At 38.2% G+C, this 26,793-nt stretch overlaps 1 protein-coding gene across 3 annotated transcripts in view; it reads right to left on the bottom strand.

Moving 5' to 3' along the window:
* The window catches only part of FAM107A (family with sequence similarity 107 member A), an 83,338-nt gene that overhangs the window by 29,201 nt on the left and 27,344 nt on the right, over positions 1–26,793 (bottom strand). The window contains exons 2-3 of one of the 3 annotated variants that reach the window (XM_072420869.1): positions 20,606–20,669; positions 11,052–11,185 (exon numbers count right to left, since the gene is read on the bottom strand). In XM_072420869.1, the coding sequence (XP_072276970.1) occupies positions 11,052–11,121 (70 nt within the window). In that variant the 5' untranslated portion in view covers positions 11,122–11,185; positions 20,606–20,669. Of the gene's footprint in view, positions 1–4,999; positions 5,233–11,051; positions 11,186–20,605; positions 20,670–26,793 lie in introns of those variants that run through there. The other 2 variants (XM_072420867.1, XM_072420868.1) reach the window with 2 other exon arrangements.

Here is a 26,793-nt window from a genome sequence, read left to right as displayed (position 1 = left end):
TATGAGGTGTCTGTTGAGGAAAGCAAAAACAGAGGGTAATAAAAGGCCAAATATTTGGAAATATCCTGTGTATCTAAAACAAAAAATAAAATAAAATGTTATATATATATATATATATATATATATATACACACATACATGTTTATTTTTTGTTATTTTTGTTTTTGTTTTAGATACACAGGATATTTCCAAATATTTGGCCTTTTATTACCCTCTGTTCTTGCTTACCAGTCTTGTGTGGTTGTGGCATTAGTTGTCTACATGTTCAGACTACCAAGTATCTACAAAAGAGAATGTTGTCACTTAATATGATTTGGTATACAAGAGGGAAAGGGGACACCCAAATCTTCTACGTGGAATTATGACAAGAGGATCTTACCATTAATGTATAAAACATACTACAAACCAGGGCCTGACTCAGCCCCCTCTCCCCGGCTCAGTGCCTCCCCTCTAAGAAGCAACAAGTCTTCTATAACAAGCCAAAAAAGCAATTTAAATAGGTTTAAGTACGAAACAGAAAATTGCTCAGATAGTTTTACAGTGAATATTGGAGTGACCTCAAAGGTCTTTTCTACAGGAAAAGACAAAGTGCTCTCCGAACATTCAAGTCAAGGTAATCCCATACCTCCTAATTTTAGAGAGCAAGGGGAGAACTTTTAAGTTTAGGTAGGTGAATGACCCACCCTTGCTACTTCAATTGACTTCATCATTTTTTTCATGTTAAAGAGACCCCATCATCTTGCTGATTTAGGAAAAAGTGGAAATGCCAGGCCTAGTAATTGTTTTCTGCTATACTTATCCCCTATACTTATACATTGCCATGTGGGATGTGGCACCATTTTTTGGATAAAGGATACTTTGAAATCCTCTTAAATTGTATACCAGGCCTAGTAATTGGCACAGCAGAAAAATGAGCTTTTCAACTGGTACTTTCAAGCTGCAGATCTATTAATCAGAGCAACAAAACGACCATAACTGAGGTGGACCTTGCCTACAATTACAAGATCTGTTAATTTGTAGGGGACACACACCTATAATTTAATTTTTAAATTAAAACAGTAGTGATATGGCTGCACTGTTTCGCGAATAGAGCACATGACCTGATCTCCTCCAATCACAGAGCTCTCCCTGCTTCATTACAAATCTGTTCTCTGTTATACATATTCATATAAATGGAAAATGGGAAAAAACAATATTTGTAAAAGAAAAATTTCAGACTTTAGGTCCTTCATAAAAGTAACTATTGAAAGTGGGTACTCAAAATCCTGCGAATCCTTCTTGTTCAGGAAGTCAGGTTCCAAACTTCTAAGGTTTATGAAATTGAAGGGACTACATCTCCATATGCAAGCTGGAGGACAATCTCAAAACACAATTTTAAAGATTACTCTGTACTTCCTAATGAACTGATTTATTAAAGTTCTATTAAAGGCTGGAGAGGATACACTTTCATCAGTGAAACTGGGTGATCCAGCAGACCTGGAATTTCTACAAAGTAAGACCAAGCAGACCTTGGATTTCTTCAAAGTCATTTGCTATTTGCTAGCAAATGTTTTGAATTCTGGACCAGATCCATTCCGGGTTTCCTGGATCACCCAGCATCACTGATGAAAGTGTATATTCTCTAGCCCTGGGGAGCTTTAATAAATCAGGGCCATTACGTTGTACCCTGTGCGCTAAACAGAAACATCTGTAAAGGAACTTTTTAGGACAAAAATATGAAATTTGCCGGCTTCTTTGTCAGGATGTCATTAGGAGGTTGTCATCCTTCTCATTCCGTCATTGCTTGGTTACAGGTTTAGGGAAGCCTCATATACATTTCTAGGCCTATAACTCACTAAGTAGCAAAGCAAGATAAGGTTGACAGCTCTGCAGCCTACAACTTCAAAAACAAGTCAATAATGGCTGCTCCCATATTCCTGTTCTGACAACGTCCATCTCAGAAGTAGGATTAATTAGCCATAGCGACTGTAAACAAGTTCACCACACACATATATACACAATGATTTCATAATATCCATTATAAAATTACAATATGCCAAAAGCTTTCTGTATTTAGATGTAATTGTTAGAACACTCACCATGAGTATCAGCCTTAAAAAACAATCCCAACCTACACAATAAGGTTTTTTAAATATTTTCTGTAATTTAAATTTGTGGTACATTCACACCGTATCTGAGAATGAAATACCAAAAGCTTAGCTCCAGTCCCAAAATGTAGCAGTGCCCTCTATACACCCACAGTCCAACCTACATTGTATAGGATGACATGGGGGGGGGGGGGGGGATGGCCATATGACTGTAAAAGGAAACAGTTTTGGGGTGCCACTCATCCATTAAGGATTCTGCAGAAGCCAGGGATTAATTAAGTTAACTTCTTTTAAAATGCCCAAATTTAACATACATTAGACCCTAATATACAGTAAAAAGGAGGAATGCCTGAGTAAAAATATTTTAGCACACAGCAAACTGAATCCATCCCACGTTAACTAATTGCTGGCTTTTAAATAAAATAATATAAATGTTTTTATCGCTCGTGTAACGTCGTAGTCACATGACACTCCAGTTCCAAGTCTTTTTTGCTCTCTATGTTTAAATCAAGTGGGGTCCTTCTTCAAGTGTACATGGCACTTCCTAAATTGGGGTCATCTAAGAATCCACAGAAGTGTCTACCCTGCTGCTGGGGACAGTAGGTGAACGCTGCATATGCAGTGTTGTATTAGCGATCCTCCAGCCCCTGGAAAGGCACTGTTAAGGGACCTGGGCAACTTCTTTGGATTTTGGTAGGTGTATAATTCTTCACAAGATAAGACACAATACCACACAGGATGGGTTGGAGGATTGTAGCAGGAAGGCCAACTGTTGCCTGCAGGTGAGCTTCAAAGGCTGACCTGAGTTCAGCTTCAAGCGGCAACAAAACAAAGCAATGAGTTCCATCCAGTATGACTGTATGGCATTTATCATGCTTTATTATTATTATTATTACACAGTATTTATATAGCACCTACATATTATGCAGCACTGTACAAGGTCCATAGTCATGTCACTAGCTGTCCCTCAAAGGAGCTCACAATCTAATGTCTTACCATAATCATATGTTTTTAATGTAGTCTAAGGTCATTTTTTTAGGGAGAAGCCAACTAACCTAACTGCATGTTTTTGGAATATGGGAGGAAACCGGAGTACCCGGAGGACACCCACGCAGACAAGGGAAACCCACGCAAACATGGGGAGAACATGCAAACCCCAAGCACTCATTGTGATATGTTTAATCACCTTTACTGAGCTGAAAGCACAAAGACATAGCCAGCACATAAACCTTTTTAAGATGGGGATATCTTCTGAGGATAACCCCACCAGACCTAAATAAAACAGTCAAAGAACAATAATAATACTATATGTAAAGTGCAATTATTGAAAACAATCAGATTGAATCTCTTTGCTTGTCTTGATATGATGATAGCAAACACAGATCTGATAGGGGTCTGTGAACACGATAATTACTCTCAGAACTGAATGTATGAAGTGCAGTTGTCAGTCACTACTACCTGCTGGATAACACAAGATGTGGGTGGGTATTGACTGACAGCTGAATCTTCCACATACTGGATAAAGTATTCTCTCATGTTCTGCTACTAATTAGATTTTGCTATATAGAGAACCAGAAGCAAACATAGGAAAGTGAAAAGTGACCCCGGACCTTCCTCAGCCAACAGGGTCCCCAAAGTCAGTTCAGCATGGGGACCCCCATGTTAGTTCTGCACAGGGGCCCAATGTTAGACCGCTATATCTACCACTGTGAAGAACTTTTAATGAAACAGCTAAGATTAGGTTCTTCATATTTTTCTACCTGAAAGCAGGTGACCCTTGGTTGGGTTCTTTGTATTCTGCTAATCCTTAGATTTTGCTATCAGGAAAGTAAAAGACCTTAAGGGTTATGTTTTTACCTTTATTTTGCTTCCTGGAAGGTAAGGAATCCTTGGGGGTTAAGGTCTGGGGAGTTATCTTGTGGTTAGTTCAGGCACTGGTTAGGCTAGGTACACACATGCAATAATTGTCATTAGAAAGCGAGCGATTAGCGACCAATCAATGATTATTCACGATTACTTTGAACGATCGTGCTGTAATGATACGATTGTTCAAAAATAATCCACTAATAATGTACACACACTAGATACAATTTTTTAGGCGATGCAGGAAGTGACATGAACAGGAGAAAGTGTATCACAGAACCATCCACGATCACTAAACGACCGTACACATAACAGGTAGCGAACGATCGTCGCTCAATCAGATCCACCGGGACAGTTGTTTATTTCCATTGACATTCCTCATTCGTTGTGCACTTTTTTTATTAACCATTATCGGCCGATCGGTCCTTAATCGTTTGTTTCCTAGGATAATTATTGCACGCGTGTACGTAGGTGAGTTAAGATTGGGTGCCAGGTTGGAATAAGTGAAGGGCACTAGGATGAAATGGTTAAACTGAGGCACTAGGACAGAAAGGGTTAAGGTTAGGCACCAACAAAAAAGAAGGGGTTTGGGGTTAATATTAGGCAGCAGTATAGGATTGTAGCAATCCAAGTACCAAACCTAAATGAAACCAATTCAGATCACAGGAACTCATACATTCCCCCACACTTGTTATACACAAATTGTATTTCCAATTAATAAATCCTCTCTCTTAATTGCAGTGTGATGATGTTTTCAATAAGAAAACTACCCATCAGAATAAATGAACTAAAGACAGCAAAAACCTAAAAACATTTCTTTTCTTATCTGATGCAAGTGTGGGGTTTTCTTACAAATGTTTCCAGTTTATAATCCTTATAATGTGCACGTGTCTGACAGTGTAAAGTAATACATGTTACAGCAATCATACACACCAAGCCACATGTGTATCAGATCTACATGAAACGAGTAATAAGAATGATTTAACGTGGGTGGCCAGCATGGCACAAACATATTCCAGGTTATAGGAGGAATAGAAACATTTGCTTACCAGACTTGACCAGCATAGCTCTGTGCACCCCAGTCCCTGCAGAGTCAGGTACCCTAACCCGGTCGAACCACCTTTGTGACATGGCTGTAGCCCGATTTTCTTGCGATCTATGGATCTCTGGCTCTGCCTGCCTCCAGCCCTGCAGCCGTGTGCTCGGTCATTGATATGGAACTGCAAAGCGCTCACTTGTGCGAGATCTTTTCATGAGAGCTAGGCAGTCACGTGACGGTGCTACTGTATAGGATAGAGTCCTCCCCTGCTGATAGCATTCAGCTCCAACAAAACCATTTCTCTGGGACTCTGCAATATTGCAGGATTAGGAGCCCACACAATCCGTGCAGAACATTGCACCTTTCCAAGCTGCATGACAATTGTGCGCCCACTCAGTGTGCAGATCATTCTGCTTTCTATCATTCCTTATCACAGGTGTGCATTGACACTGATTTACTAAAGGAATATAGGCTGCAGAGTGATTTATCTCCTTGAGAAGGAGACTTTATTTAATAAATATGATGAAGCTTTGCTGACTTTAACCATCTGATCCTTTACAAGGAACAATCCTGTTTTCACATTGTTATTCTTTGCGGAGTGAACTATTACTGCATTCATGGGCAAAGTCCGGCCCGGCAGCCAGTTGCGGCCCATGTTCAGATTTCCACAGCCTCTGTCATAAAATCAATAATATGCGGCCCACCAGCACTGTTGATCAGAGTATAAAATACACAAAAAACTTATTTTATATTTTTTTAGAGTTATTCAAGCGCCTTGCAATTATCAGACCGCTACTCGACGTGGCATATTATGTGTGCACAGGGAATCCCTATCATCAATATAGTGGCCACCCGCACGGACCACCCCCACTCTGATTCCAAGAACGTGCTCGGAACCTGCACTGACAACAGACTCCATGCATAGGAAATCCCTCACGTCACCCTGGTGGGCATGTGCTGTGCGGGACCCGCACCTGCTGAATGGCCGCCCCCCACACATTTTCACCTCACCAAATCTGGCTCTCTTTGCAAAACGTTTGGACACCCCTGCACTAAGGCTATATACACACGTGCGATTGTTCTTGTACGATAATAAAATCTGGCGTGTGTACAGCGCTCATCGTCTGAACAACCATCCTGGCGGATACATGGATGAGGGACGATTGTAATGAAAGTGAAGGGGAGAGAGCACAGCGGGGTGCCACTCCATCAAATTCCCCTCTCCATAGAGTAGATTGATGCTGTATGTACAGCGCTCATTCATGCATTGAACGATTAACGAAAGACTCTTTCAAACAACGTAGCGTAAGCTAAGTGAATATTTACCACTTTAAAAGGTAACAGCTCATTTGTTTTAGTAATTCGCCCACCCACCCCCCTTGTATGTGCCCATGCAGTTGCACATTGTGCGTGTTAATATTATTACATAGTGTTTATATAGTCATGTCGTGCCATAGTCATGTCACTAACTGTCCCTCAAAGGGGCTCACAATAATTTCCCTACATCAGTCATATGTCTTAATACAATTTAGGGTCAATTGAGAGAAGACAACCTACCTGCATGTTTTTGGAATGTGGGAGGAAACCCACGGAAACACGGGGAGAACATGCAAACTCCTTGCAGGTACCCTGTTTCCCTGAGAATAAACTACAATATATATAAATACATGGGCAAGAGGTGTTCATTTAAGGAAATCGCTATTGCTAGACATGAAAAATTGGGGCCAATGGCTCTAAAGTAGTGGTTGCCAACCTTTTGCAGGTCTCGGAGCACTAAATGCACGGACTGTGGATTGCGCATGCGCAGGGAGCCATGTGTCACTCAAAGGGGAAGAAACTTCCCCCATAGTGACATCACGATGCCAGAACCAGGTCTGAGCATGATCCAGATACACAACCTGCCATCTGCGATGTGTCCAGGAGACATGGCCTGCGGATCTGGCTGGTGTGCCCTCCCCAAGTGGGGTGCACCAGCCATAGCCGCGGCCCACCTGTCAGACAGCCACCTAGTGGGCCGCAGACTGGAGGTTTGGGACCTCTGATCTAAAAGAAATGGAGTCACAAATTTGTGATGGAATTCAGGGTTTGGAGAGTTATGATGATATTCCAGAATGTGATGACATGACTATATTTGAATAAATATTGATTTTTTTGTTAAAGAATAAATGTCAATTGTTGTTTATGAAAAAATAGGACATCCGCTGAAAGTAAGCTAGTGACCTAGTGCCTTTTTTGGAGCAAAATATAATATAAGACAGTGTCTTATTTTTAGGGAAACAGGCTACATTTTTGAGAGGATTTGAACCTGGGACCTAGCACTACAAAGGCCCGAGGGCTAACCACTGAGCCACTGTATTACCTGAGTTATCTGGAGGATTTGGCTTTTAGACTTTGATTAAAGTAAGTTTGGGTACACATGGGCAGATATTTTACATCTGATGCAATGGAGCAGTGGTCACCAAGTTTTTCGGACCGGCGGACCACTAAATTTACCGGCTCCAGACCGTGCATGTGTAGGGAGCCGGGTGTCACTCAAAGAGGAAGAAACGCACAAAGCTCAGACACTGTCACATGGGGTCAGACTGGAGCTCTCACAGGGCTTGGATGGAGCTCTCACAGGGCTTACCTGATATTAGAGGATGCAGGGTTTGGTGAGTTTTTACTGAATGGGCAAAAATGACAAATTTACCTAAAAGTAGAGCTTTATTATATCTAAAAATATGAACTTTTTAATATTTTTTTTTAAATTAACATAATATGTACTTTTGCGTTCAATTATTTACCTCATGTGGGCTTCTGGGAACAGCACAGCCACAAAATTGTGTGGTTAAAGAATTGATATTGTTAAGCCTAAGGGATTCCTGACTGAAATTCTGCCTTTTAAAAGTAAATAACGAGGTCAGTTTTGTTAAAGTGACTATGACACATATAAAAGGAGGTGTAAAAGACAGAATTAAAGGAATGAGGATCGGCCATTTTAATTTCAATTATTTAAAATGAACCTCTCTCAGCCTGGCTTAACATTAACGTCGAGTACCTCACCCTTTCCTGTCAGCAGTGTTCTGTTTTTACTGTCGGCCATTTTCTTTTTATGACACCTGTTGCACGGCAACCTCCTTATTTTTTGCCCATGTATTAATGTAATGATGACAACCCCAGCCCAATTCCTTTCAAAGAAGCCCACAAGAAAGTGAAAGCAAGGATTGTTAACTACTTCAGGTAAGTTTTTCAGTACACACTGATATGATAAATGTGCTACAGAAAAGTTTTGACTTTAATTTTTAATATTAATTTTTAATATTAATTGAGTTTTATTTGTGTGTGATACTCTCGCTTCTGGCACCGTAATGAAAGCACATATGTGCACTGTGTATGCATCTTATGTACTCCTCATTAAGCCCCTCCTACTATTAGAGCAATTGCCACGCCCACCATTAGCTGCATCACGCAATGCTCCATGCAGGGTTCCTCTTCTCTCAGTGCCCAGGGGTCACCAAGCTCTTTTATTTTCCCAGTAATGCCCCAACCTAAATTTGTAGGGTTTGGCACTTCCATGTAGCCTTCCTTTCCTGCTGGTCCTGACAAGGACTGTGGCGGCTCTGATTCATTGATCAGCTCAGGGTAAGTGAAGTATTACTATTGTTACTATTATCATTAGTTGTATTATCTTTGGTATTACTAAAGAAATGCAAAATATTTGTTTGCTTTTTCTCACTCATGATGGGTTTATTTCATTCCAATCTAAGACCAAACAAGAAAAGATAATTTTTAAAAGTCAAACTATTTGATGCCATTAAATATAACAGGTAAAGAAAATACACCGTTAAGGTCATACTTACCTAAAAGAGCATCTGAGAAATAAACAAATAAAATAAAACAATCAGATGAGAATCGGTATTCTCGGAGCGGGGTGACTGGTGTAATGGTGGAAACAATACTGAAGCGTACGGCTCGGCAATGGTTCCCTTATACAACTTAATATTACACTGACGTCACGCTGCGCCTCCCTTGTTTTTTCATCTGTAGTACGGTTTTTGAATTTAGTGTAATATAAAGGCGAAAATTGTCAATCAGAATATAAGAATTTATTAGAATCTTTATTTTGTTTTAATATTATTAAAATATAAAAATTGCAAATAATGTCCACATTTTTCTGTGCACCACCCACATTTTTTTGCGGACCACTGGTTGGTGAGCGCTGCTTTAAATAATACATGTACCATACTAGGGACACTGCAATTTATGGATGAGCAATGTTGTCACCCTAGGAAAGGAAATATGTTGGGACTACAGGACTACTCCCTCTCTATCTCCTTAACACAGCTGGGAGTCCTGTAGGTCACAGACACCTTACACAGGGCTGATAACACTGCTGGAGATTTCAGTGCAGCAATATCAGCTCAATACAGCACCTCATTGAATTTCAGGATTGCCAGGTCTATTTTTGTGGGCTAATTGCATAGCTAAACACTTTTCATGGTCAATTTAACAGACAAAAAGGAAGCAAATAAAGAAGTATATTGAGTCTATGGACATTCTACGTAACATTTCGGCAACGTGTACGTAGCGTGTACGTCGGCGCGTGTGCGGGAAATTCAAATTGAAAGTCATTCAAACACATTTTTTATTGGATTGAATACAAACTCCAGTATCCAATCCAATACAAAATAATTCAAAATAAATACAAAGTATGTAATTGGTAAATTCAAACTCTCATTTTGTATTGGATTGGATACAGGAGTTTGTGTTCAATCCAATACAAAATGAGAGTTTGAATTTTACAATAAAGGGTTTTCTACCCCTTTATGTAAAATAAAAATTCAGAGTTTAAGTACACTTTAAGTATAATGTTAGGGGTGAAATTCTCATTGAAACCTTTTTTTCTCCCAGTTGCCTCTTTGCAGTGGATTTTTCTATGGCCCTATTTTTTGGGTCCTGCGTCTGTGCCACTTCTCTGTCACTGGATGGTGCTTAATGATGCAGTGTGTGGGGCTCACATGGAGCTGTGAATTATAATTATTACCATTTCATTTGCCCATTGTTCATTAGTTGTTGCTCAGGAAGATATGCAGCTAAGCATGCACAGACTCCTATGGGACTTTATGTGCACTCCCGGTCATATGCACATGTACATATGTGCACACGCATATTCAACATGTGTCTATGATCTGGTGATCTCCCAGCAGCAAAGTAGTCCAGTGCCACTAAGTTCACTGGTCCATCACCCCTTGCAGGGTGCTTTGGTAAAGACCAGGGATCATTTAAATTCCATTCCCTGAGTTATTCCATAACACCTGCCTGGGGGGTGAAAAAAAGTATTGACACCCTTCAGGGGTGTAACCACTCTCCGAACTTACAGGATGTTCCCAGTCTTTTGGGTGTAATGACCTGGAATACTAAGGCCATACTAAGGACATCTAGTGGATGAAAGGAATTACTCCAGAGGACAATTTTTTATGCTGCGGGGGACTTAAAAAAAACAATACAAAAAATTTGTTGGTGATTAGTCCTTTGATCTTACTCAATGCCAATATATACTTGGCAATAGGTAAAGGACCAGAGTCATTTTACTGCTTCTAATCCAAGTCACTATAGGGAATACCCTAATGGCATTTACCTAAATCCAATGCTGGTAACTTTGTAATTGAAAGGTTTATAGTAGGCTGGCATGAGATCAACGTAAACATCAAGGTGTGTCCTAGACAAAAGCTTCCTTTGTCAAGAATTCAGCCTGTAATCACACTGGCTTTGTGTCAACCATGCTTTGGTTGATGTGTCCTATCACAAGAAACATAACGTTCTAAGATACGAAAAAACAGTGCTGTGTACAATCAGAGTTTGTCTTGGATGAATATTTTCATTTGTATTGCAAGAAGACAAATAATTACCTGGTCCCACCTAATCTGTAAACTGATATTATGAAAAGCTTGGTATTGTTTTAAAGGGAACTTGCATGACCTTGTCTCAACTAAGGTCTGCTTATTTCCCAACAGCCCCTTTCCCCATACCAAAACAGTGCATTACAATAAAGAAATAACTTGTCCAGATGAGGGTGATGCTACCATCCTGGCTGAGATTCTGGAGTAGCCCAAATTTTAGGAGAAGGAATTCTGCACTGTGCTGGAGCATCATCTGGTGAAAAGTTAGGTTACTGAGCGTTCCACAGGATCTCGTATGAAGGATGGTGACATCAACCCTGCAATACAAAAATTATGGAAGAGGTAGGTATACTTTTTAAATCATTATATATTGTGAGTGACCTATTTGTATAAAATATTTTTAAGTAAACCAATGCCTTTCCTAAACGCGCACAGCACAGATAAAATATGTGCTGCCCCGTCTATAAGCCCTGCTGTGTCAGCACACGCGCTTGTCAGCATGATTGCAGAACACACATCGTAATTTTTGATCTCACTCTTCTTTGCACTTCAAGCACACCTCTCATGTCAATATTTGCAACTTATAAACTCTGATACGTATCTCACCTCTGCGATATATATCTGTTGTCTAATACCTTGTTGCAATCTCAGTGCATCCCCTGAAGAAGCCTTATTGGTGAAACGTGTCGGGCTTGAGATGTACTGTAATGCAATTATTACCTATATAGGCAGTTATTGTATAGTTGACAGGTGTTAACCCCAAAGATTTTTATCTGGGGCTGTCTTTCTTTCTAATACATAATCCACTGTATTTAGCTATGTTTTGCACTTTACTATTATTATCACTTTGGTTGTATAATACAAATTCTCAGATTTCTCTTTCTTTTTCTTGTCTAATTTGGGGTAGGCACAAGAACAAAGCATTGTACTTTGTAGAATGTCACCACTTCTATATGTGTCAAATTGTCCCTTTATTTCATCATATATTCACCTTTACTAATTCCCGGACACCTTGTTCAGCCAATAGAAGAGCGGACATGCAGTCAGACTAAGATCCGATTTGGAACTTTCAGAGGTCTGCTGGATTTTGCTGCCCTCATGTGCCAGTGCTTGTTCAGTTTCCAAGAAGAATGTTGTAATCAGAAAGCAAGGTGTTTTCTTTGCTACCAATGCCCAAATGGAGAAACAGGAAGCAAAATAAAAGGTGGGGTTGGAAAGGTGGGGGGGGCTTGCCTTAATAATAAACATTTATTACAAAGTAAATCCATGACACTTGGCTTGAAAAAATATTGTGTTATGCTAATAGAAAGCCCAGCACTAGCTAGGAGAGAGGGCGGAACCAATCATCAAGTTGTATATTTTTACAGCTGCAATGATATACTTGCTAAATGAAAAGTACTGCAATATATCTGCAAAGTGTTTTTTTTTAAACTTCCCACCAGTACAAAAATAAAACTGAAAAATCAATATATTAGGAGTCCACATTTTATGCTGTGCTTTAAAGGCAGCCTAATTGTTTTACATGCAAAGGAGTATTGTGTGAGATATGAGAGGGTTCCAGTTATGCGTCAATCATTTTTTTAATGGATTTGGTAAATGCCAACATAAGTGCTTTTAGAAGGCGGCATGGGGTGCAACTCAGAAAGGACTTAATCGCATTGCAGCTGCATGTGAAACACACATTGCCACGTGTTGCAATAGTGTTACTATTGTACATGTTATTGCAGTGCAATAGTGTCAAGGGACCTTTAGTAATAAATGCAGAAAAAAAGAAAGAAAATGATACATTCTCCTTTGGAAAGCACTTAACAATAGTGGTATTATTCTGGATACTATCCTATGTTTGGATTTTAAACTCTTACAACAACACTTCCACAATAACAGTGCTATTATCTTGATTTAAAAACAAGTCAAACCTCTCTTTAACAAGTACACAGTAGAAAGTACACATGTTTCTCTTTGCACATGTATTTTATTTTTCTTGTGAAATTCTTGATTCCCTTATTCTTGACATCCAAACCGTAAAGTGTTTGTTCAATCACATATACTGATGGACTGAAACCACTGTAAGAAACAAAATGCTTCAGGAAACACAAGGATTCTTGACATAGCTCAATTATAAAGTCAATCTAAATCCAAACTCAAAATGTAACATATTGGAGATTACCAGTCCTTCAACATGAATAGGTTTCTTTTCCTAGGTATTTGCCCTTTATTTTCACCCGGGAATACTGCAAGTACCAGATTTTCTTTCTCTGGGTTGCTGGGTAATCTTACTTAGGCTACGTACACATGTCTGATGTGTACAGCAGTCCCCCGATGTCATTATTATCCTATGTGTGTACATTGCCTTACCTTATTGTAGCTATGAAGAGAGCCAGGCAGCATATCTGGCAACTTTTGTAGTGACCTGAGGCTAATTTTGTTTGGGGGTGTTATTAGTGGGCATGAGCAAGTGAAGGTGGAGCAGGGCCAAGTTGAAGTTGGTGGGTGCATTAAGAACAACGTGTAGATATTAACAACATCAGGTAGATATTACCAACAATGGCATGCACATAATACCACTGACAGGCAAACATTTTATTTTTATAATGTCATAAGCACCCCCCCATGTCTATAACACTATGGACAGTAACTGGTATTATTGGACATTTCCCCAGCTGTTGTCCCCTTGGGTGTCTTTTCCAAAAAAAAATTAATTCTTAGAAATATACAGCAAACTGAATTCTGTGTTTCCCAAAATATAAATCTGGAAGGAATGTGAGAGGACAGAGCTTTACTTGGTAAAATGTTAAAACTCGATGGCGGTATCCAGTACCAAAAGTGACAGTAAATAAACAGAAGTGAAGGTCTGATCGGCAGCTATGTTTGTGAAAGGCTTTTCAGTCGACTGTCAGCAGTTTATACATGCCAAGGTACAACTTGTTCTCATAATACTGCTCAGTATAGGTCCATTGCCATGGCAACAAGAATAATTACATGCCATTGGGAAGCCGCTTAATAAATAAATATATATATATATATATATATATATATACACATACACACACACATATGTATATATAGCCAGGCTGGTGGGCGAGAAGTTTTTGGCTGACTGACAGCTTTGTACCATATCCAAGAATTGCTAAGGATTAGGGCAATTGAGAAATCTATATATATATATCTATTTTTTTACCTATATTACTTTCCTGCACATTCTGCTTTTGGGATTTTGTAAAATAGGTTGTTGAATAACTGTGAGGAATATCTAAAAATGTATTACAATAGGCCCTTATCAAATAAGTATCATGGTATAATTTATTTTGTCTGTAAGGACGGCATACTGATCACCGATGTAAGAGACATTTCTTTATTCAGACCTCCTATGAAAAAGAGGGCTTTCCCAGGGCCTAGAAATTATTTAAAGGGTTCCTTTAGGGTAAAAAAAAGTAAAAAACCCAATCTATAGGAGTAAGTGTGGGTGTTTTTTTCATGCACTTATGGCAGGAATAAAAAAAAACATACAGGATAAGTATTTGGCTAATTTATTATTTTTACATTTAAATACACCTAATAAGGCATGTCCAGATAATACATACTAAAGTATTTACAGATTCTGAATAGGCACAAAACACTTTAAAACAAGACCTCTGGAAGCTCTTCGGGGCAGGGTCCTCTCTTCCTCCTGTGTCATTGTTAGTATCTGGCTGTCATTTGCAACCCCTATTTATTCTACAGAGCTGCGTAATATGTTACACGCTATATAAACACTGTTTAATAATGATATTAGTAACAGGACTTCATCCAACTCTCCAGCATTATAATTAAGTTGATTTTCAAAGATCACAATACAGGCAGTGTGGGTTTTTCTATGAAAACAGAAACTTGACAGGCTGGCAGTCCAGTAATATAAACAGCCAGAAAATGATTCTAAGCTGTTAGAAACCAACTCAAACCCGGTTTCAGAATCTCTTTTAGGACCTTTAGAACCTTTTATATAAAGTAAAAATATTATAATATATTATTATATTATATATATATTATAAATATATAATATATATTTTTTTTAAATGTAACACATTGTAACATATGTAACACATTTAATGTAGCACACTTTGTTCAAAAAACAGCATTTATCAAGACAGAATGGGTGCGTAGAGCCTCCTGGGCTACCTACGTCACACATCCCAGGAGGCTCCTAGCTGTTCTTTCTGCACATGCTCGAGATTGCCCATGTGCAGAAGGGGAATTTTCCTACACTGAGGGGAAAGAGATGCCAATCTTTCACATGCGCAGTGAGATCAGCTCTTTTGTTTCACCTTTACAGCGGCTACATCACCCGACCTCACCTGCGCAGTGTGAGATTAGGTGACGTAGGCAGAAGAAGAAGACTTAAGACAGTGGCTCCCGGCGCTTCATCTGTACCCACCCGATTGACATTGCAAGACTCAATTGAGGAAAGGTCCAGTGCAATCGAGGGATCTGCAGGATTAATAGTGTGATTGTTTTTTTATTTTTCGGTTTAGTTCCGCTTTACAAAATATGTGAATTGTTTATTGCCCATAGTCTGGGTGCAGATTTACTTTAGGTTGTCACATCACTTTACATTTTTTCACCACATAAACCTGTGTCTAGAGGCAGCATGAACACATAGGCGGTTAAAGACTGCAATGTTCACTTTTCCTATTTTCAGTAGAAATCCATTCTTATAAGAATTTCTGTTTCTCACAATATTTTAAGTCAGGCTAGTACCAATAAAATAAGAGAATGCTTTCTATAAAGCAAAGGTTTCCTACATAAGAGGTACTGCCTTCAAGTTCCAGGAATAGAAGTTCAGTTGTGTGAAAAGGTGAAACTTCTCTGAGTGTTAATAAAAAGGCGCAACTTCAAAGATATACAGTACAGCAAAAGAATGTTTCTTAGAGATGTATGAGGGTTCCAGTTTTACATTGATCATGCTTTTAGTTATGCTTTTGATAATGGATTTAGCTTATAAAAATGTTTCCTAAAGTTGACCACTAATTTTCTAGTCTCATGGTATTGTCAGAGTGTTAATATTGTCACATGTAATCCCAAAAATGAATGTAAGATTATAAAATATAGCCCATGCTGCACCATCTCACGGTTACTACATGAACATCTAAATAAAGCTTCCTAGAACAAGTGCATTTGGACACCTTCATACTAGAGAAAAAGTTTACAAAAATATAAAATACCCTTTTGTTTATATTGCAAAAGTTCCCAATCTCAGTGATGAGTTGTGCTTATCGGTGGTGAAAAAAATGTGTACGGCAATCCCCTAACATTGTTTATCAAACTGTTATGGCAAATTGATGCAAGACAAATCTGGAATGACTTCTTGTTACATGGAGGAAGGTACAGTGGTGGTGGCGTTCGCTTGTCTTCTCCCCTCTCCTCTCCATAGAACAAAATGGTGGTGTGTGTACAGTGCTCGTTCATTCTTCTGTCACTGGAAATTATCACAAATGATTGTTTCTAGAAACAATACTTTGACGTCTTTAGACATCTGACTTCCATTAGACATCTATAGGGGGCTTTATGCACACCTTCCAAGTTTTAGGGATCCCTTTTAGCACATGTAGTATGTAGGCAAAGAACACACCCTTGCCATCTCCTGTGACATACGGAGCATATGTGATATGTTAAAATGATTGGTTAAACCTCAAGATCTTTTTACCATTAATTGTCCTTGGTACTTCTGAAATACCAAATGCAAAATATGTTATTTTATATAACAGTATAACAGTATCACACTGGCTGGTATATAGTACATTGTAATAGAAGTTTATGCATCAGACCAAAAAAAGGGACAGCTGAGTATGAAAAGAAAGGACAGGGGGATTTGGTTTTAAATGATGAACAGTCCCTTTAATTTAGGGAAATTTGGCAGCTATGCTGGTGATGTGTGGTAACATTTTTTTGGACCTAACCTATACCAGTGGTGATATCAGTGCCAAGGTGATTATTAGTATCATACTTGAGCTTTGCAGCGTAAAAAATGATTGTTAGATCTGGTAATGATTGTGTATGGGCAAAATATGCTCTAGATTGTGTATTATTGCTTCTGAGTGCAAGTTGGGTGAGGCAGTATATTCTGTATGTATAGCGGAGTCTGTGGTTTAATAGGAAACTATAATTATTTGGATTTTTCCCCTGTAATTTTTGCTGTTTCTAAAACTTGCTTATTTTCTATGTATATATGAGCTTGTTTTATAAAAAAAAATGCACAGAGCATTATGAGTTTTGTAAAAAGAAAAAACTACAGTAACTCATAGCTTTTAAACTGCCACTCTCTCTCTTTAAAAGTCTATATACTCCTTTATCGGTATAGGCATGGAGAGTTGGGGAGAAGTCTTTCCTCTGATTAATGCAGCTGTGCATGTGTGTGTAATCAAGCCTGAGCTGAGCAGCACAATAGCTCAGAGGTTTTAATCCCAGCCAGGATGGCATCTGCATGGAGTTTGCAGGTTCCCCCTGTGTTTGCAGACTCAGGTTTCCTCCCAAATTCTAAGAACAGGTAATTAGGTTATTTGGCTTCCTAAAAAAATTGACCTTAGACTGTACATTCGATTGTGAGCCCACTTAATGGGCAGCTTGTGACAAGACTATGGACTTTGTAAAGTACTATATAAATACCGTGTAATAATGAGCCATAAATCTCAGCAAATAATGGGCTTTTTCCAACAAAGCAGCAAACTACAGTCCTTCTGTAAAAAGTAACCCAGATTTCCCCCTTCTGGCTATAAATGAAAATATCATAACAAACAAAACAAGTTTTTATACTTTTATTTTTTTAATCTTGACCATTCAAAACAAATAAACATAATAATACCAAAATAAATACAATTATTTTTATTATTTTCACAGGCATTCTTTATGACCAGATGCAGAGAAAAAAAAATCTTGATGACTGTGTCCTGGCTTTCAGGAAGAAAACGTATGATGTAAGTACCATCTGTCTTTACTGAAGCATTACTGCAATACGCCCCCTTCCAATTCACACAGCTAAAGCTTTTAGCATTACAATAATACATTAGAGCCCTGCTGTTGTGGTATGTTGATACTGTATGGCATACCTACACCTTTCAGAATTCATGACCAAGCTTCACAGGGTTTTACCATACCTTGCCTAATGCTAAGTCATGTACTAACAGGGGCACAAACCACATTTATTACCATTTATGCAAGAAAAAAAGTCAGTATTGCCCATTTTTGTAGTGTAGATATAGTATACCGGTAGTATACTATATAGTAGTATAGTATACTAGGTAAAGTATAGAGTGCTTAATTGCTTTGTGAACAGATCTGTTTGGAAATTTAAAAATAATGCCCATTATAAGGGCCACGGCACACTAGCAATCCTGTCACTGGAGATAATCCTGAAACTGCAAAGAAAATACCTACTTCCAAAAGTCTCCCCCATGTCTGTATGAGATGCCATTCCCTCACTCATACCTGTCAGCAAGGGTGCCACGTCTTGCTCATTTAGCTATCTGGCAATGACACATGGAAGTGGGTGAGTATTTTTCCTGTTCTGTTTACCCTGTATATAGATCCTGGCAGCACAGGATTGCTAGTGTGACCCTAAGGTACCCACCTATAATTATGGCACTCCACAAAAAAATGTAAAATTCTGTCCGATCCTATCTATTTTTTGCCTTTGGTGTGAAATGGGATATGGATGGGATGTTTGCGGAAGCAATGGTAAATATATAGAGATGCTGTGTTTGTCTAAACCACTACAATACAGGCTTGATTGATCAGCATAGATCATAACTGTGTTTGCATAAGTTGCCTTCCTGTACTGAAATCACGACATTGTATTTCCATGTAACATTTTGGGGCAGAGGATCTCTGTGAAACAAGGACCTGAGATCCTGACACTGAAATTTAATGTACCAGTCATTATTTTGTTGTCATTATCCTTACTGAGTAATCTACACTTCACTACCAGGCACCCACTCACCTGAACAAAAGAACAGGCCATTCTAAAAAAAGGATTCAATGTGCACCTTAAAAGCTAGGAATTAATTGGTTGACACATCTGCCTTTTTGCTTGCTGTTTTGCTGCAAAGGCTGGAGGTCTTTAGCTGCCATTGTTATGTGCCAACTTTCTATGTCCCTTTAAGGAGGCACGGGTTACCTCCAAACATAATTATCCCCAATGCATTCATTGCTATATATGTGCCAAGACAGAAAGTCTGTTAGAAAAGAGTTAGGTCTTGTGCATAGGGGAAGACACGCTACTAGTTCCATTTTATGGTATTCAATCAGACAGAAGTCCCGAAACATTGTACAAATATCTGCAACATTCTGCCTTTCTAGTTGTTTTTTTGGATAGAAAATAAACCTGCTTAAATTTAATCTGATCATTCGTGTGAAAGTATATATCGTTCATACATACATCATGACTTACATCATACTTTTAAATGTATTTTACCTTCAGATCCAATCATTTTAACAGAATAAACTTGAAAATCAGCCTGTATGTATCAAGCCCAGGGGCAACACATAGAAGGGCAATAAAGAGGAAGTGTGGCTTTTACATATCTTTGCAAATGTATGCAAATAAAACTGTTTTCAACATAAATTGTTACATTTGTATACATTTTTTTTCTTTCGCTATCTGATAAGAGTAGTAAGAAGTGTTTTTATTGATCTGTAAAATTCCCTGTCAAACCAGCAATTTTATTTATATGCCCTTACATTTACTTACAATTAATATACCCATCCTTGTGGGTATATCACAACCAAGATAACATGATTTTAAGATAAACTCTCCACAAGATAAAATGCTCAAAATAAATGTTACCCAAGCAAAATTCATTTTTGAGATACATTTTTTATGAGAAAAAAAACTTTTCTGACTTTGCAAAACAAACATAAAATGTCATACCACTTAAGTAATCCATATCACATGGCAAAAGCAAATTACAGCACTGGAGTATAGAACAGGAACATATTGTACTGTAATAGCAAATTACCTCAAGCAACAACGGCAGTTTATGTCACACTACAACATTTTGACCCAGCAAGAACATGTTATATCACCCAGTAAAAGCATATCATGCTGTAAATGTGATTGACACAGTATTAACTAACATCACAATATGGGACAAAGAATTTCATACACAGTGTACTCACTTCCTACCACCTCCTCAAATTTAAATTATCAGCCTTACCAATATCGGCCACCACAAGCACCAGGATACCAAGTTGTGAATTGTTTTTTTTAAGGGCAACTTTTCAAACCCTGCACAATACTGAGCCCTGTCCAGGGCAAACACCATATTGTTTTTAAGGGGAAATTTATTTTTAATTTTTAGGTTATGATTTAAATATTGAGCTCTATGAGTGCAAGGCTTCACAGTCTGGTAAAACTTTTCCTGATAAAACATTTACTTCCATCCCGGTTCAAGAGATTATCACTGTGCAGCCCTGCATGAGAATCCTGGCTGGGTCTACAATGCCCATCCTACTTCGTACAGGGGTTGTAGCACTATTATTCCCTTTGTATAAACTGTATTTGCAGTGGGCCTCGGCACTTCTTGCAGATTATAGCTTAATTAATAAATTAATGCTAAATTAATAGCATTGTAATTTATGTTGGTGAAAGAGAACACAGTTGGGACATTTTCTTCGCTGTTCGGCTTCAGGTAAGAGAACAGGAAAGAAGTTACGTCTGGTGGGCTGCACTTAGTAGGGTGGTGTAAGAGTTGAAAAAAATGTCTTACCTGTGCCATTGATAACATGCTTTCCATAATCTTTATGGAGTTTGGCCTGGAGAGAGTATTCTTTCTGAAAAACAAGAAAAATAATTTATTTAATATATCAGTATCAATTTTGTTTTTAAAACAGGTATAGACCATAACTAGGTTCTTGGAAAATAGCTTGGCAGAGGATGGAGAAGAATGCATAGCTGATTGATTGCAATGTCTGAGCAAGTGACCCCCTAGCCTTCATCCATCACACTTACAGTGAATACTGACCCTAATGCCAGCTACATACATCTTCATTTTCATAATGTCCATCAACACAATAGGCAATATACATACTCAATATGTTGTTTAAAAAAGGCAAGCAGATACGGTATTAGTGAATCAGGCATTTGCTCAATAATATTAATTTGCCTGGTACTAAAAGAAGCTCCAAGGCAAAAAAATCAACTTTTAGGGACTGAGCATAGAAGCCATGCTTCTCTGAAATGCCTGATCATTTGATTAAAAAAAGTACATTACGGGAAGGAAATTACAATGAGCGATATCAGGAGAATACCTATTCTGCAGGGTAAAACACTGATTTAGCACATAAAGATAAATGTGCTTGTTTGTGTGTAAATAGGGTATGTTTTATTTTTGCTCCCTGTGCAGTGTGTAAAATTATGCTCCACTAGGAGCAGGGTCATCGCAGGTGCACAAAAAGACTACATTTTTAGCAACTTGTCCTCATATTGCGCGTTTATGAAGTACCACAAATAATAATCAAATGGAAAAAAATAACCTTTTGGTCATATTTATTTTGGTCATGTAGCAGTAACAAAAATGTACAATCTTCTAATTAGGCACAATAAGCAGCATCATATAAATCAGAAATAAATACAGGCCAAAATAGTACTTTAGTTTGAATAGTTCTTGCCTTAAAGCCTCCTGGATTGTAAGCTCTTTGGGGCAGGGTCCTCTCCTCCTCCTGTGTCACTGACTGTATCTGTCTGTCATTTGCAACCCTTATTTAATGTACAGCGCAACGTAAAATGTTGGCGCTATATAAATCCTTTTTAATATTATGTCAGCAGTCGGACAGGCCAGGCTTCTGACATGGCTGTGTGGGACAGGTAAAAAAATGAAAAAAGAACGCAACTCCAAGATACACTTTATTCTGGTGATATAATTCTCTATGAGCATCTGCTTCAACAGTTATACACATATTTTCATGGAGCACTGCTTCAATATTAAAGAAAAGATATAAAGGGTAATAATGAAAAAAACAGCATTTAATACAGGTACATTGTAATATATGTATGTACATGTATGTACATTTTGGTACATTGTAATATATTTCCTCTCTGTCAATGAATGGTACGGTGGGATAATAAACACAACAGCTATTGTTGTGTTTATATTGTGATCACAATGATTTGCTCTCATAGTGATCACATAGTCAGGAGGCAAGTGACTGGGTTTCTGCCTACTGTCTTTTAAAGTCCCACTCTAGCCAAAACTGTTTGTTCTTTTTAGTTTTGGTTAGAATAATGAAGAGTTTGTATTTTTATCAATTTTATTTCAGTTTAGGTAATAGCCCCATTTTATTCCAGGGCCTAGGCTCATGTGTAAAGTAAATGTTGCTAAAGGAAGTGACATGGCAAAAAAATCACAGTTTAGTGGAGTGGGGGAAGGTTAGGGGAAAACCTGTTTTTTTATTACTATTTACAGGAAATAAAGACGAGAAATAAGGACAAATCAACCCGGTAGGTTGACATATCTGTAAAGGAACTGTAATTGGTCCAATCTTCACATATATAAAACATTTTGGCTTGTATGTAAAATGTGTTCATATTTTGTGTACACTATATGAAGAAATTCAGTAAAAATAATCATGCATATCTCTAAAGTAATCTAAAATTAGAGGTTGTCTAGTGAGCTCTTTTAATTACTGGTAATGCTTTGAATTAGCCACATCGAAGAGGCTTCTAATGTGCGGTCACTGATTGTAATTTGTGACAATATGGAGCTGTTGATGCCGTCTGTTCAGATTAATGAGTCAAGCGAAGCAAATCTGTGCTGCAAACTGGGAACACATATTGCTGTCATCATAAGTCAATGCTTATATAGAGACATCTGTATTAGCTTTCTCATTAACACTATCCCTACTGATAACACTGGATAGTGGCATTGAAAGGTATAGTCCCTTATCTGAACTTATAATAAACCTGAAAACAAAATTACAAAATGAGTATGTTTTTTCAGAAACAGAGTCAGTGAATTATATCCATGTAGTTCCACTAACAAACAATAATAAAATACATAGCACCACCACCTACTGGCAGAACTACTTATTGCAATACAATATATGAGAATGGTTGTTTCAGGTAGGTCTGTATAAACTTTTGTTAACAATGAACAATATATGATTTCCACCTAAATACAGTGATACCTCGGCTAATGAGGTTTTTTTGTCTAACAAAGATTTTTTTCCCGCTGTCTTTTGGCCTCAGCTAACAAGTGACTCTGCTAACAAATTTTTTCGGCTAATAAATATTTTTTCCGCTGAGTTTTGGCCTTGGCTAACGAAGATGGACTAACAAATGCCTAGTGGATGCTCGATAACAAACTGCAGCCGTGTTGAACTGAATTTTTTTTTTAGTTTCCGCTAACAAAGATTTCAGCTAACGAGTGTGATTCCGGAACAAATTATCCTCATTAGCCGAGGTATCAATGTACTCTGAACATAGATGCCACATCCCCAAAGATGTAACTACATATATACAGAAAAAATAGAAAAATTTACTTTTTAGGCATCAAGCAATCCTATTAGCATGTTTCTGTAACATATAAATGAAGAGCCTTAAAATGCCAGCAACCTTTATTGTTTTAAATTAAAAACATCCAAAACCCTACAAATAAAATCTATTAAAATCATCATAGAAACCATCAATAATGGTATTGATGGTTACAGAAAGGTGCTAATAAGATTGCTTAATGCCTTATAAGTCCCAGTTTTGTCGTTGTCCTGTTTATTTGTGTTAACAATTGTGCATGTGCATGTGCAATGTTTGCTCACAGATTAGAAGTTGGGGGCAGGAATGGGGACCATAAGAGTGGGCTGTGACCATAGATTCTGTTGTACGCATGAGACCCCAGAACTGGATTGCATTAACTGAGTGATCAGCCTGTTACATCTTTTAACCCTAATGTCAGAAACAAGATTATAGAAACCGTCAGCAAACAGACTAGAGACATTGCAAATGTTTGACATATTGGAGACTGTAAATAGTATTGTTTTCTGCCAGCCTGTTTATGAAATAATTTAAAAACATTTAGTTTGCTCTATTATGAGTTCACCCTAACATGACTCACAGATGAACGCATTACATGTCATGTAGCATATTTAAAAGGAGTCTATCACCAAAGCATGGATATTTGGGAAAGCAATTCACAAATTAGTAAAAGTAGCATGCCTTTGATAAATCTGCCAAGAATAATGTTACAACGTAAGGCTAAATACCAATTTTCTCCTTACTTTTGCCATATAACAGTGTTTAAATGATGGCCTGTGTCGTTCGTTTTGCTATTCTATCTACCAATACCTGTGCATATTTGTGAATATAAGGCCATTGTAAGCTCCATATTGCTCACTTTGTCATGTCACAGCGCTCCAGTCAATCAGGAAGCATGATGAAACTGTGTTCAGACAGACTTCAAATGACTAACTTCATTAATAAAAACTGACTTGAAATAATACAAAAGCTTAGGGGGAAAATGTGATAACTGCAATTTAACTCCTTGACATGGATAGCATTGCCAACCCACCACTAGCCTGCTGGCCAAATATTAAAAAAGCATCACCAGAGTGGTCATCACTCATCTTCCAGTGTTAAGTTGTGAGCACTGCATCATATTCCAGAACCTGACTGCTCTTTCCTCTTCTGGTCTAGACTCCTGTTATCTAGGGAAATACAGAAAGCTTACATTTTAGGTGATACTAGGTGCATTGAGGCTAATTTACTAAAGAATTTTAGGCAGTTCACTACCAAGGTGAACCTTTGTAGTGGAAGGGATAATTCACTCAGTTTAGGCAATTTGGTGAAAATTCAGCAAAACAAATACCCAAACATGTGCAGGGAATTAAAAAACAACTGATTTTTCCTTGCACATGACTGGATGGTTAAAGCAAAGCTTTATTTTATTTACTAAGTTAAATTAAAATTCTCCTAAATAAATAAGTCACTTTGCTATGCCTATATTCCTTTAGTAAACCAACCCCATTGATTTAGCAATTATATACCTGGATTTACCCATAACCTTTTAATATTTGACTGGATTCCCAGTGTATTTGTTTCAATCTATTTCACAATGTCTATAACATACCCCTACTTCATATATCACAATTTGCTTAAAAACTAAAGTTTGCAGCTAGTTTTCCTTTCCAATGCTTCATGTCTTCCATCAGCCTCTGAGGGTAAAGTATACCCTTTGCTCTGACTTTGTCATCTACATTCCTAACTAGTAGTTGTTAAAAGTAATAGGAGACAAAAAGCCTTTGTATTTCTCCACTGCTCCCTGAAGTCTTCTTGCAGGGACAATCTGGTTGCTAGGAGATTTCTCTCCAGAATAAGTGCAAGCTCCATGGGGCTTGGAAAATCCGTCATTCTTTTCCAAAATCATAACACAAAAAGGAAAAAAAAGTTTTCGAAATATGACTTCACAGATATGGAGCACATTCTGTTCTTTGCCTGGAATGCAACCAAAATAACTTCAGATCTCAAGTGGAGTAAAACAAAACAGCATAATGATATTATTTAAATCTCTCCTTGAACATTTTACCAGTATTCTGCCGATAACTAAGCAAGTCAAGTGAGGTGTATAGCGTTTTGATTTATTCGTTTTATTTATAGAACTATCACACTTTATCTGCAGTGTTTTTACGGAGATCACTGAATCATTCAAATGTGTTCCTATCCTTGAAGGAATTTACAATCTAAAGCTGCATTTTTCAACTAGGCGCACCTTTGAGGAAAATGATATTTCCATAGCCTTAAGCTGAAGAGAAGGCGTCTGTAGGTGCCCGAGTGCCATGTTTGATGATCTGTAGTGCCACGTAAAACCCCAAATACATCCATGTTCACTTTAAGAAAGAAAGACAAGACTGCTAAAGGTTCAAACAACAAAATGGTTCAGCTAAAATCACACTTTAGTTTAGTAAGTTTTGTTGTGCATGAATATTATTATACAGTATTTTTATAGCACCATCAGATTATGCAGCGCTGTACAAAGTCCATAGTCATGACACTAAAGCTACGTACACACGGCAGATTTTTATCGCCCGATAATCGGCATCGGCCAATTATCGGGCGAAAATCTGCCGTGTGTACAGGCGGTGTCGTCCATCGTCCGGACGACCGACCTGCCGGATCCACGGACGATGGACGACACCGATCCTAATGAAAGGGAGGGGGAGAGCGCGCAGCAGGGTGCCGCTCCGTCGCTCTCCCCCTCCCCTCTCCATAGAGCATGAACGGTGCTGTATGTACAGCATCGTTCATGCATCTTGCAGCCCCTTGTCGTTGGAAAGGATCGTGAAAGATCCTTTCCAACGACAAAAATTGCAAGTGTGTACGCAGCTTAACTGTCCCTCAAAGGCGATCACAATCCAATGTCCCTACCATAGTCATATGTCACTAATATATTCCATGGTCAATTTTGTTTTGGGAGAAGCCAATTAACTGCATGTTTTTGCTATGTGAGAGGAAACTGGAGTACCCGGAGGAAACCCACGCAAACACGGGGAGAACCTGCAAACTCCATGCAGATAGTGCCCTGGCCGGGATTCGAACGTGGCACTTAGTGCTGCAAAGGCAAAAGTGCTAACCTCTGAGCCACCATGATGATAAAAGTTTTTGTTGTGATGTACCACCGGCTTCATTGTTTATTTTTCTGTTTTCCTTGTGCTTGTTTTCTATGTTCTTGTATTGTCATTCTTTTTTGTATCTTTGCAGTGCAGATGAAAAAAGTATCTACCGGTAATTGATTTTTATATTAATTCAACACCTTTTGCAGTTCCTTTGCATAAACTGACTGTTATTCTGTTTGGAAGCCTAATAGTAATTTTAATGCTAAAGAATGATTCTCTGCTATGTGCAAAGCTGGCACAATAAGGGAATAGCAGTCATAACTGGGATACCTAGCATTTTGTTGATTCTGTAAAT

The sequence above is a fragment of the Pyxicephalus adspersus genome, chromosome 8 (assembly GCF_032062135.1).
Source record: "Pyxicephalus adspersus chromosome 8, UCB_Pads_2.0, whole genome shotgun sequence".
Lineage (NCBI taxonomy): Eukaryota > Metazoa > Chordata > Amphibia > Anura > Pyxicephalidae > Pyxicephalus > Pyxicephalus adspersus.
The sequence above is the reverse complement of the archived record's forward strand: the minus strand, read 5'-3'. Positions and strand labels throughout refer to the sequence as shown.